At 43.4% G+C, this 13458-nt stretch overlaps 1 protein-coding gene across 2 annotated transcripts in view; it reads left to right on the top strand.

The window, feature by feature from the left end:
- The first annotated feature begins 11563 nt into the window (after positions 1–11563).
- The window catches only part of GABRA4 (gamma-aminobutyric acid type A receptor alpha4 subunit), a 34774-nt gene continuing 32879 nt past the window's right edge, over positions 11564–13458 (top strand). The window contains exons 1-2 of one of the 2 annotated variants that reach the window (XM_030449825.1): positions 11564–11592; positions 11746–11864. In XM_030449825.1, coding sequence (XP_030305685.1) covers positions 11564–11592; positions 11746–11864 — 148 coding nt within the window. Of the gene's footprint in view, positions 11655–11745; positions 11865–13458 lie in introns of both variants that reach the window. The other variant, XM_030449824.1, reaches the window with a different exon arrangement.

Raw genomic sequence — 13458 nt, 5'->3', positions numbered from 1 at the left:
CTATATCCATGTATGCTTTCACTATAGCAAAACATGACAAAAGAGCCCATTCTGGTAGCAGTGACATGTTAGGATGGTTGGTTGGACATGTAAGATTTCTATTTTGATGGTAGTGGTCAATGACTTGAAATTCAGATGGAGACCAGTGGCAACTGGTGTCCTTCAGGGGTCTGTAATGGGACCAGTGTTGTTTAAATATCTTCATTAATGATATTGGCAGTGGCATTGAGAGCATCATCAGTAAGTTTACTGATGATACCAAGCTGGGTGGTGCAGTTGATATGCCAGAGGGACCTGGACAAGCTGGAAAACCTCATGGAGGTGAACCAGGTGAACCAGGTTCACCTCTTCAGGGTCACCTCAACCAGGTGAACCTCATGGAGTTCAACAAGGCCAAGTGCAGGGTCCTGCATCTGGGCCAAGGCAACCTGAAACTTGAATACTGGAGGAGGACACACTGGAGAGCAGCAATGTGGAAAAAGTACTAGTACTGGGAGTGCTAGTGGATCAAAAGCTGGACATGAGCCTCCAATGTGCAATTGCAGCCCAGAAGGGCAACTGCATCCTGGGCTGCATCAAAAAAAGTATGGCCAGCAGATCAGAAGTGATTTTGTCCCTCTACTCTGTCCTGGTGAAACCTCACCTGGAATACTATGTCCAGCTCTGGAGCCCCTAACACAAGAAGGATGTGGACCTGTTGGAAAATATCCAGAGGAGGGCCACAAAAATGATCAGAGGGCTGAAGCACCTCTCTTCTGAAGACAGGCTGAGAGAATTTGGGTTCTTTGGCCTGAAGAGAAGACTCTGGGGGGACCTGATAACAGCCTTCCAATACCTGAAGGGCACCTACAGGGAGGGAGGGAAGCTAGGGAGGGACTTCTTACGAGGACATGGAGTGAGAGGACAAAGGGTAATGGTTTTAAACTGGAAGAGAAGAGATTTAGGTTAGAGATTAGGAGGAAATTCTTTAGTGTGAGGGTGGTGAGACACTGGCACAGGTTGTCCAGGGAAGCTGTGGAAGCTCCATCCCTGGAAGCATTCAGGGCCAGGTTGGATCGGGCTCTGAGCAACCCAGTCTGGTGGAATGGGTCCCTGACCACGCAGGGGAGCTGGAACTGGGTAATCTTTAAGGTCCTTTCCAACCCTTGCCATTCTATGATTTCTTTCCTGATGGCAAACTCCTCTGGTGTTCTATTAAGTAAATTTACAGCCATGGAAATGACAGCATTAAATATGTATCCCCATGTATAGTCATACCTACACTGAGAGAAAACAAAGTGGGCATGATTTTAACAAATGTAATAGTCCTACACAACAGCTGCCTGCACACTCCTTTCTTGTCTTGGGAGCACATTTGATGAGGGAGATAGATGCTTCTTGCTCACTGAAATAAAGAGCACATGTGAATCTCTTCAGCTGGGAGTCACTTTGTCAACAGGGAGGTGTAAGACAAGTAATTTTACTTATCTCTTTAACTGATGCAGGGGTGCAGGTCTAAAATCCATGATTTATATATGTCGTGTGGGCTGGCAGCAGTCACTGGAAGCAGTCCATAAACTGAGAAATAGATTCCGCCCTGTCATTTGTGCTGTTTTTAGCTAGTTCACAAAGAGCCCTAGAATAAAGGCTAAAATAAATGCTAAGATAAGAATTGGAAGAAAAAGAAAAATTAAACAAAAGAAAGAGAACTGTCAAAGACATGAGATAGAAGTTCTTCAGACAGATCACAAAACTGGGATGCTACCACTTTTTTAGCCCCCGTTGGTATGTCTTCCCACTGCAGCAGGAGGCTCCAGCAAGGGTGACTGCTCTAAGTGGAGGCCTATGGGAGGGATGGTTAAACAACAACAGGGATTATTGGTTTATTCAAGTTCTGCTGTAGTTCTAAAACATGAATGCTTAGGGAGCAGTGAAGGGTAAAATGAGGGATGGTGGGGGCATTGGCAAACATTTGCGTGATGTTAACAATGTTAGCTTCATATATTTTCTAATACCATCTCTGGACAGAAGTGAAAGAAGTGGAAAGAAGACTTAGTTTTATGGGCAGAAGAGGCCAAAAAGAAGAAATAGCTTAATTAAAAAGAAGAAATATACTTAATTTTATAATTTGGAAGCACTTTCCTCCCATCTCTTCCTATTATAGGAGATGATTTCTGGATCCTTCCCATGATTTAACTTCTCCTATTCTTAACCTCTCTGTTGTTTCTTCCATTGTTTTGCCAAGCATCTCCTTAAGTTACTTTTTCCTTGTTTCCAAGTTTTCCTCCCTTCATGCAAAGCACATGAAGGCTTTACTTCACATTCCAAACATTATCAAGGTTTTAATTTCAGAAAACCTGCAAATGTCTTTCAGTATTGTCTTTGTGTTAGACAAATCTGAGGGGCCAGCCACAGGAGCCAACTCAAACTCCTGCCCACCCCTCTTTTGATGAACGTGTTGCATCACCTGCCTGTCTGTCAGATGGAGAACTGAGGAACTAGAACATTTGTACAATGGAATAAAAACAACAGTGAGACTGTAAGGAAACAAAGTATTATCAATTTAGAGGAAAACCCAGCACCATAGTAAATCAGGACCTCAAAGTGACAAATATTTTCTGGTTCTGATCCAGAATTCCCCAAGTGTGTGACAGGTTTTCAGTTTGCTTCACTAAATCTTATATAATTCAGGGTAGATTTGTACTTCATCTTTTTGGACTGTGACCTGAACTGTACAGATGGGAAAATAGTATGTATTGCTCTGGAGTAATAAGAAAGGGAAGACACAGATGGTTTTCTATGAGATAATAAAGCATGCTCTTGAGAGCAGACCTCATCCATCCTGTTAAAACCATTCATCTTATGAAATCTGCCTCCTGGAAGAGTGTATTTGCCTATGTGAAATTTCTGCTTCCTTTTTTTCCCCTAGATTTTCCATTCTCTCATTTTAACCATCAGCAGTGGAAGTCTTTTTGTTTCCCTTGTCTAAAAGGGCTAACAGGCCAGGGAAGTGACTGTGGGAGCCTGTATTGGCTTAAGGAGTGTTTATTTCTCAGTGTTAATCTTTGATACCTGTGTCCAGAAGAGAAGTATTTAGAAAGCTGATTATGTATTAAACATCCAAAATAAGACATTAAGTTGACAAAATGTCTAAACTAACAAGGACATGACCTATTTGATAGTAATACTTGGTATTTATATACTTTACATTTTTAAGCCCTTGCACATGTGAACTAATTAATGCTTCAAATATTCCTGCAACATGTTTAAGTCTCCTCTACAATTTACAGAACAGGAAATTCAGACAAACAGGGTCTGGGAATCAAAATTTTAAATGCAGCTTTAGGTATTTGGTGTCCACAAGATCTGGGTCACTCTTACTTCATACACATTATGCACTTAATACTAGTTCCTCCTGTTGAGAAGACTTGGCCTAAATGACTAATCCAGGATCACTGAAGTCAATGGAAGAGTTAGGAAAGAATCTGACGAGTCCATCTTCCTTAAACATAAAAAGCAACTGAGCCATAAAACTGTTTCTAAGTGTATAATACTTCTTGAATTTTGTAATTACAATAATGAATTTATTTCATATTATTCTTGAAAATTCAATCTAGTGCATAAGACGAGATGCTGCAATTGCACTGCATCAACCCCATGATGTATCCATACTACTACTGTGTAACTGTGGCCAAGAGGCTGTATTTCTGCTGTTGCAAAATACTTAAAATGGACTTGTCTACATGGGGTACTTTCTTCCTAGGCTGTATCAATTATCTGTTGATCCATACACTTAGAAAAAGCAAAAGGCTATTGTACTTCATTAACCATTACTCTACTTCTTTTATTCAGTGTTTGAGCAGACTGCTCTTCCTACTCTAAAGACTGAAAAGGGTGAGGATCTCCCCAGGGACCTTGAGCTACCTGATCTAACCAATGACTACCAAAAGTCCCATCTGGGATGAATTACATTGAATTACAGTTTCCCTTTGGTGAAACCACTGGTTGGCAAAGGGAAGAGAGTGTAGTGGAAAGCATGGATTGAACAAAAGTCGGCTCCGCATGTAGCTGTGGAGTGGGATTACCTTCCTCTTGCTTACCACAGAGGACATAGGGCATCTACTACGATACTATCTGTAAGATATTTCTCTTGGTAAGTAGTGAAGATCTGGGAGCTAGTTATCAAAACAGGTTGACAAGATAACTTGTCTTGCAAAATGGTCTCAGCTGCCATTGCTGCCAATGGGAGGGAACACTGCTCTATACTGCCCAAGCAGTTCTCAGCTCCCTGCAAATGGTATTCAGGTATGCCTTAAATTACTTGATAAAATGCCAAAGTATGCTTCTTAATTCTCTGTTTTTCTTATTTTGTCAGCATTTTTTGGTTCTAGTGCCTCTGCCCCCCTGCAGTGCCGACTGCTGCTACAGCACACTTTCACTTCTGGTGATGATACAGAAATTCCCTTCAGTAGCTTCTTGAGAAGTTGTGAGTTATGCCACTCCATCCAACAACCACCAGATGGTAATGAAGAGCAGACTGGCTATATGTCGTCTGTAGATTAAGTGTATTACCACGATGTCAAATTTTGCCTTTGCAAGCAGAGTTTAAAAGTGCAGCTCTAAATGCCAATTTGCTCAGTTATTTACAGACCTCTGGGCCCCTGTAAAACTCTGGTTGTCAGCTCTGTTTGCATAAAAAATTGTTCTGTTTGTTTTTATGCTAAAACCTTTTAAAAGCAATATTTTCTATCTAACACATGAGTGCTGATAGTTTCATTTAGTACACAGATTCTATCACTATAAGGAAGATTTTTACTATAGTTATTTACAAGCTTCCCTTGTAGGAAGGTAGATGCAGAGCACCTTTAGGTGATGGTATGCCTTGCTCCTTCTGGAGCTGTAATATTTCTCAAAATGTCCTGACATAAAGGATGTATCTCTTCGAAGGTAGAAAGGAGTGTTTTGTCTGCTAATATGTGTGCTTAACATCAGCAAAGACAGCAATGGTGGGAAGTGAACCAAACCAAAGTGTCTCTTCACTGAACATCATTGCCAGTGCAGGGATGGTGGTGAGCATGGCTCACAGATCCCCCAGCATTGCCACATGAATGAAAAGCAGCATAAACAGAGCCTCATCAGTACTGCAAGCCCCACCCTTGAGAATCAGAAGTCATCCCCTCAGGGGTCATGAGTTTCAGAATTCTCAGTTTTTATTACCTGCCTGCAGGATTTTGGGTTCTTTACGCAGTACCTTGTCAAACACCTAGGTCAGATTTTCAGTTTTTTCTCCCCATTTTACAGTCCAGGAACTTTGCAACTCTCCTGCTCTCTCTTTTAAGGAAAAATAAGGCTCTTGCCTTTGAGAGACCTGGTTAAGCCAAGCCTCATGAAGTCAGTGAGATATTCAGTAGAGCTGACACCAGTGGCTTCAGTGCAAGTCAGGGGCCTGACTTATGTCTCCTGTGGCATTCTGTAGTTCATTGTCCAGGCACCTGCTCATAACATATACTTCTGGGATTAATAGACATGTAATGACTGAAAACATGAAACCTTCCAGAGAAGCAGATTGTTGGTGCTTCTGCTCACTCATTCCCTCTGGGTATGGGGGCCACCAGTGGTACGCAGGTGTCTTAAAACCAGGCGGCAGTGGGGAAAGCTCTGCCTGGAACCAGGAACCTGAAGAAGACCACAAACTGGAATGCCCAGCCTTCCTCCCCTTTCCTGCTGAGCCATGGCAACCCCTGTGAGCTGCCCCTGTCTCAGCCCCCTGCCCCTCTCCCTTCTCTTTCTGCTGCCTCTGAAGGCTGCAGGTTTGCTACTGTTGCTTGGGACAGCCAAAAATTTTGAGACATTTTGCACTAAACTTGACAGTGCTGACAGGGAAGTGAAGGGTATAGGGAAGTGGTTTTCCAGATTCCTCCCACAGCCTAGCCTGTCATGTCCTTTAATCTTGATGAAACAGCCAGCCTTGTACTTTTTAAAGAAAAATCTCTATAGTTCAACATGAAGACATTTTCTTATCATATTTTCTGGGAATGCCCATTTTAGAGACAGATATCATGAGATGTTATGAGTATGTTATTTCCCACTCTGCCACTGAGGAGGTCACTGTGACCTGCCCCTATGGCCCCTGCATCTCTAGGCTCCTGCCCTAGATGCGATGTGGATCAATGATGAGCTCAATTATAAAAGTGTATTTGTGTGCCAGGGAAGCAGTAGGGTTAGATGAGAAATGAGAGATGGAGGTATAGGAATTCTCTAATGCTTTCTCGCTGCAAACACTTTTTGCCCCAGATTGGCAGTTCCTGCAGTGAGTGCTTCCACAAACATATTTCCATTGCAGTATGTTGAGTCCCCTTAAATATGAAGCTCACAGTTTACCTCCTTAAACATCCATGTGTCAATCACTAGAAGAATCCACATGAATCCTATTGCAATTGGTAATAGCAATATATATGTGTGTGTATATATATATTTGGTACTCAAAGGATTTTCTAGCTTTATTCCAAGCAATCAAGGACATGTGTGTTAAAATAACCATGGTACTTCAGAACAGTCTTGTAAATACCATATGTTAAGAGGAAAAAATACACAGCTAAATGCATGTTGGCATCAGTTCCTGCAGTTTCGTAGGAGTTATAGCCCTGAAAATGTAGCAAAGCTGGACCAGCTGAAGGTTCAGTTTTACACAGAGCTTGTGCTGTGCTTTGAAAGGACAGCTAAGGTGGTGATTACAGAACTGACCTGGGACCCAACAAACTGGAATCAAGCTCCTATTCCACTGCAGATTTCTTACACCATGTTATGGTGTTGGGTTGCCACTTAGGCTTCTTGGTTCCCAGAACAACAGAAATAATAGTATTTTCTTATGTCTAGTCCTTACTCTGACCTTTCTAGCCTGTAAGTTCTTGTCATAAGGAAGTGCACCTGGTAACGTTTGCTACAATGAATGCCATGGAACCCTTTTAAAACTGGAGGTAACCATTTTGTGGTCAGCTACTGAAACTGATCAGCTACTGAAATATTGGCTCTGGAAAGAAAAAAAGAAAACTACTAGAATTAGAGCAGGGAGGGAAATCTGGACTGGAAGAAGGGCAGGAAAGAACTTAAGCATCTATTTTATTAATCCCAGGGCAGAGCTTTAATTGCAATCAATAGTGTCAAAATCGAGACTCCTGAAACATGAGTACATCGCTAGAGGTTTATGGTCCTGGCATCCCTACTGATGGAAAACTCTTCCCTGAACAGGTAGTTCAGGCTTCTGATGAGGTCCAGATCAAAACTGCCAAGTGCAGGTGTATTTTTGTAGATTCCCATGATCTCTGCAATGTGGGTGGATTCAGAAGAGGAGGGGAGTGAAAGACTTCTTGCAACATTGAGGAGGTACAAGGAGAGGAGGTAAAGACTCTCTAGTTACCTTTAAAGAAAAGGGTTGGGCTTCTACCAAAGAATGGGTATTCAGCCACTGAGCTTTAAAAAGAATGTATGTTTGATCAAGATTGTAAGAAATTATATTGATATGGGCAGAAACTGTAAAAAGTCCAAGAAATCAATGACTTAGCTATTTAGATAAAGAAACATTTAGGTGACTCCAGTCTTGTCTCCTCTTTTCTAAGCATTAGAGGCTTTTAACTGTGCAATATTTATTTGGACATTAAATATTTTGTCAGTCTTTTCCATATTAGCTTGGCTGTCTTCATGGATTTGATGCCAGAACTAAATCAGGACAAAGTCACTCAAACAATGAAATCTGCTGGGAAAATGGATGCAGCCTATAATTTACCTGTACGACCTGTAATGTTGGTGAAATCCATAGTTCACAAAAAAAGCCTACAAAGGCTAGATAATGCCTTCCACAAGAAAAGTACTGACTTTGTTTTTCTTTCCACTTAATCTGATGGTAAAGTTGGAATGGCAAGAGTGATGAAAATTTTTTTTGCTTCTCTGTGTGTTGTTGTGATAAATAAAAACATCAAACTATATTTGAAGATCCATATCTTTGGATAAAATGTCTTTTCAGGCATGGCCAGAATATCTACTTCATCAAAAATCATTAGGAGGGTACATCAGCACAGGGGCAGTAAAAAAGGAAAAAAGAAAAGAAAAGAAAAAAAAAAAAGGGAAAAAGAAAAAAAAAAACGGAAAAAGTAAAAAAAAGTCTGCTTAAGATATTCAAGTGCTTTCTGAGCATATGGAGTTGGGCAAAAATAGTCCACTTCTTACAATAGTCCACGATGGGTGAGATTTCTTTGGAGAAATCTTGGAAGAATTGGTGATGAAAGCTGGAGAAGCTGAGAAAATGCTGAATACAAAAAACATTTTTAGGGAACATTAATTCATCCCCTGACCACTAAATCCTTCTTGGAGTCGTCAAGTTCTTTAGGAGAGATGATGTAAGCCAGAAATTCTAAGTGATCAAAGATAATTTGAAGTGTGGTTTTTCAAAATCAGCATATATATGCTAGTAATAAAGAAGCACCCTGGGAGATCCTGTGTGTTTCTCTGCTACAAATACATGACAAAATAATCTAGACTATATCTTAAAATGTAAATTAAAAATATTCAAATTAGCCAGGGTGATGATGATTATCAAAAGGTATAAGCAAGTACTTAGAAGTCATTTATCTGGCTTGTAGGGCTGCTTACTGTTATTTTAAACTGTTTTACATTTCCTTTAAGCCTAGTTTTGTAAAAGTTTTAGCAATATATTAACAATACAGTTTTCCAGTATCAAAGACAGCAATCTCTGGTTTTGGTTTTAATTTTACTTAATTCCTGATAGTCAATGCTGACTCTAAGGGAGATAATAAACATTGATAAATTTGAGAAGTGTTTGAAATAATTTTCTAGATTTAAAGAAAGTGATTTCTCATTTAGTTTTAGCACCTGTGGGGAGTGAAAGCACCCAAACAGCACCTGCATCCTATATCAATCTAGCCTGTGGCAGCCAGGGTGTGACAGAACAGTGCTATGTCAGCCTTTTCCTAGCAAAAAAACCACAAGCATCTTCTTCAAAGCCATGAGTACTTCTTGCCTGGTGCCCTGGCATGACCTCTCTACAAATATTTCAAGCTGGTGTTACTTTTACTGAAGTACCTCTACAGAAGAGACAAAAGGTATCAGCAATATTATATTATTCTTTGCTTTAAGAACCTGTGAATCATGCAAAGACCAGCTCAGTTCCTAAAAGTGCTGGGAGGGGGATAACTGAGTGAGTTTCTTTGATTTTTACCTGTAGCAGAACTACTGGGTCTATGGCATCCATGTTCCTTATGACTCCAGGTATGGATTTGAGAGAGTGATAACATTTCTTAGAAGATTCAAGTGGGGAGATCATTGGTGGTGAACACTATTTAACTTTTCTATTGCAGTTCATGCAGGTGTCTGTGCATATGCCTAAGGTACTAGAACAATCTAAACCCAAGGGTGTCCCTGGCTCTGCCAGGGTGTTGCTGGCTCTCTTCCCCAGCAGCTGCTACAAGAGGCAGTGTTGTAAAGCCATGGTTTCCTCTCTGTCTCTGACTAGCCAGCAGAATTCTTCCCACTTCTGAACTACCGTCTATTACCCTTGATTTCAATTTGTGAGTTTGTCTTCAGCAAAATTTTTCTGAGGTAACTCTAGATCAAAAACTCTCACTTGGAAATATTTTTCATGTTTTGTAACAATGGATTAATTTTCTTGCAAGGGACATGAAAGCCTGGAGGCCAGTCCTACAGATCTCCCTGACATTGTCCATGCTATAGCAGAAGACTGGTCCAGAAAAACAAATTATGTTGCTGTACAGAAGATCAAAAGTGTCTGATTAACCCAGGCAAACTTATTTGATGTGGTGAAATTTAATTCCTGAAGAGCTGCTGATCCATCCTTCTGTTGTTCCTGATCTGATTGTTAATGGAGTCAGGGGAGCAGGCTCTTGCTGCCATGCTGGTTTTCACCTGTGTGTGGAGTTAAACAGGCTGCTCCCAGAGCCTCATCGCAGGACATGATGTGACCTTGGTGTGACATCCTGCTGTCCAGGTTGTAAATACTGCATGGAATGCTGTGCCCTCCATAGGCAGGCTGCCTGCTCTGAGACGTTTTGGCATAGCATTCATTGTTCAAATAAGGCTGTCAGATCAGGATCCTGTAAGGCAGTCAGGAGATGAGGATCCTGTCAAAAATCTCAGGAAGCAGACTGGTAATCTGTAGAGGCCTAAATAGGGCTTTTAAAATTGGAAGCAGAACTGACTGCCTAGACAGAGTTTTTTGAAGATAAACAGCATCAGCAAGCTAAATGGATTTCAAGCACAGCTTTAATTGTTTTTCAAAGGCATCAGCAAAGGGCACCCTAGCTGGAACAAGCTCTGAAGTACAATCCGGAAGATTTCAAGTGTACAGTAGTTTTGAAGATAATCAAGCATTTCACTGCTGGGAGATACGGTAGCAAATAATGAATAAAGCCTTTTTTATGTCAGCTGTGACAGTACTGTAGTCTTGGAGTCAACTACAATACCTGCTGTAAGCATTTCTTCACGATGAACATCACCATCCTCATTAAAATTGACATACACACTGGTTTCCAAACCTAACCGATTGTCCCCACAGCACACTTGATCAGAAGAACAAGTTGTTTATTGGCTGTATCTATTGTGTTTGGCACCACCTCCCTTCTCTTCCTTTCCCCTTGTCTTCCCCCCTTCACCCAATGATCCCAACAGTCTGTGACAGACCAGCAACAGAGTGGATTTTACTGGAACTGCTGCAGAATCCCTTAGTCCTTGTATAATGGAAATTATTTGGGTCATCAAATCTTGCTTCCTAATTATAGGAATGAAAGGAGAGAAAAAAAAAAATCCAAAGTGAGACCATTCCCTTATTCTGGCATTTTTTCTTTTAGAAACTCTGGATAACCCACTCGCTCCCATCCGTCTTGAGTGCGCTGTTTTAACCTTGAAGTCTCTACGAGTTCCCTTTCTTCTCCTCTTCCCCCAGCTCCTCTTGCAACGGAGCAGAGGGAGTCAATCTCCTGCTCCCAAACCCTCCTAGCTGGGAATTCAATCGCTTCCCCCACAAAGCCCCCGCTTTTGTCACCCCACCCCTCCCACCACCCACCCCCACCGCCTGGGAGCCGAGATGACTGGGACGAATGAAGACTTCGCCGCCGCGGTCACCACCACCACCACGACGTCCTCAGCCACCCTTCCCTCACAGCCACCCCACTTCGCTGCACCCTCACCGGCAGTCACCGGGCGGGCAAGCGGCAGCCCCCGCCGCCCCTCCGGCTGCCCTCAGTGTGTTGGTGCCTCCGTCCTCTGCCACGGGGCGGCCGGGAGGGGAGAGCGGGGCGGAGCGCGGGGCCGCGGGCGGGGCGGGGCGGAGGTGGGAGCAAGGGGGGCGGCAGGGACCGGCGCCTGTTGCCCCGAGAGAGTTAACGGTGCGGGGGAACTCGGCTCTCCTCCGCCCGTGCCGGGCTCCTGGCAACCGGGGCGCCGCGCATGTAGGGCCGCCGGGGGCTGCCGCTGCCGCCGCCCCCCCCCGCCGGGCCCCGCGTCCCCCTCCCCGCCCCGGACAAGGCGTTTAACGTGCCCAGGCGTGAAGTATGGCATGCAAAGATGGTTTCTGCCAAGGAGCCAGCCATCGCCATGTCCTCGGGTTTCTCCATCGCCCTCCTGCACTGCCTGTGCCTGGCGACGTGGTGAGTACCGGCGGCGGGGGGCCCGGGGTGGAGAGTCCCGGCGCCGCTGTTCCCGGCGCCTTCGTTCACCCCTTCCCTCTTTGCCTTGTAGTCTCACCGGGCCGCCAGGGCAGAGCAAAAAAGAGGAGAAATTGTGGCCGGAGAATTTCACCAGCATCCTGAACAGCCTCCTGGATGGCTATGACAACCGGCTACGACCGGGATTTGGGGGTAGGGTGGCGGTGCGGTGTCGGCGTCGGGGGTGAAGGGTTGGGGATGATGGGGGGCGGTGGGCGCTGTGCTCGCCGTTACCGACCGGGCATATGTGTGTGTGTGTTTGTGTCCGTGTCCACTCCCGCCCCGCGGTCCGAGCCCTCCGGGAAGGGAAGGGCCGGCTCGGAGGCAGCGCTTGGCCCCGAAAGCTTCGGCGGCGCTGAGCAGCCCTGGCTGGGGGGGAGCTCGCTGGGGCGGTCCTGGGCTCAGCCCCCGCTTCGCTGCTCTGCCCACACCTTGGGCCCGGGATGCGGCTGTTGATGAGGATGGAGGGACCTGTCTGACGTCCAGATTCTTCTGGTTCTTGGCAGTTTTTGATCTCTGAACCCCACGGATCGAGTACTAATAGAAACAAGTGTACTTTTACCAGCGTAAGAGGTCAGATCTTTGGTGAGTTCTGTTCCACTAGTTAGGGAAAACCGAGTTCCTGGGCACACAAGTTTGTTCTTTCCCACAGTTACTCGAATTCCAGCTTTGATGTAGAAGTAGTTGACTTAAGTGCTGTATAGAAATTAGAAGTGGAGGAGTGTCAAATATGCCTTCACCTGTGCTCTGAATGTGGGGGTTTTGTTCCCCTTTTATGCCCTACGCTGTTAAGATCCAGTTCTGTGTTGCTGAACAAGCAGACAGACTTGCATTTGGTTCTGTGTAGGGACTTGGAACCAAAAATCACTAGGATCCAGATGAAATAAAAGTTTATTTTATAATCTAGAATGAAATACTAAAAGCATACATTTGAAAGTAAAAAAAAAAATAATTTAAAAATTGGAAAGTTACAGTCCTCACGATGCACTGAGCTACGAGTGCTTTCTAGGCTGCCTTCTATACAGAATTGAATGAGATCCGTGTGTAGGTTTATGTTGTGAAATTCTTTATCCTCTGAAAATACCTTTTTCATACACAGTATCTATCTGCACTGACATGTATGCCACAAATTCCCCACATGCTATACACAGTGCTCACATGCATGATTGTGATTGTTAAAGACAGCACCTGGGATCAGTGATCACTCCTTTATTATTTTGAGTGCACGGAATAAATGAGGCCTTCTTTAAGTTAACTTACACATTGAGTAGGAAGCTAAATATATTAGCACCCAGAGGAATCATTGGGAACTGGTAGCCTTTTGCAATTTAGCCTCTGTGGAGAGGTTACAGACATTTCTGCACGTGTACAAGAGATGTGCTAAGTTTGGCATCGTTTTAGGTTGAATGCCAACTAATTAGTCATCTAGCAAAGATGCTTTATGAGCATTATCAGATTTCCAAAATTAAACAACTACTAAATATGTAATATGACATACAGTTTATGTTGATTTTTATTTTAACACTGTTACCCTTTGCAGGATATTTTGCAAGAGTAGGTCTTTTTCCCCAATCACTGTAGACTTTCAGCAAAATGCTATCAAGGAGAAAAAGTTCATTGTATCTACTTGAACTTTCATAACAGCAATATTGAAGTAAGTGACAGAGGGAGGAAAAAAAGCCAACCTCAGATTTCAGCCCAGGGAAAACACCTCTGAGTGACTGTTTCATAAAATGGGTATTATATT

This window comes from Calypte anna, chromosome 4A, assembly GCF_003957555.1.
Source record: "Calypte anna isolate BGI_N300 chromosome 4A, bCalAnn1_v1.p, whole genome shotgun sequence".
NCBI lineage: Eukaryota > Metazoa > Chordata > Aves > Apodiformes > Trochilidae > Calypte > Calypte anna.
Note: the sequence above shows the minus strand (reverse complement) of the source record. Positions and strands in the feature narration are given on the sequence as shown.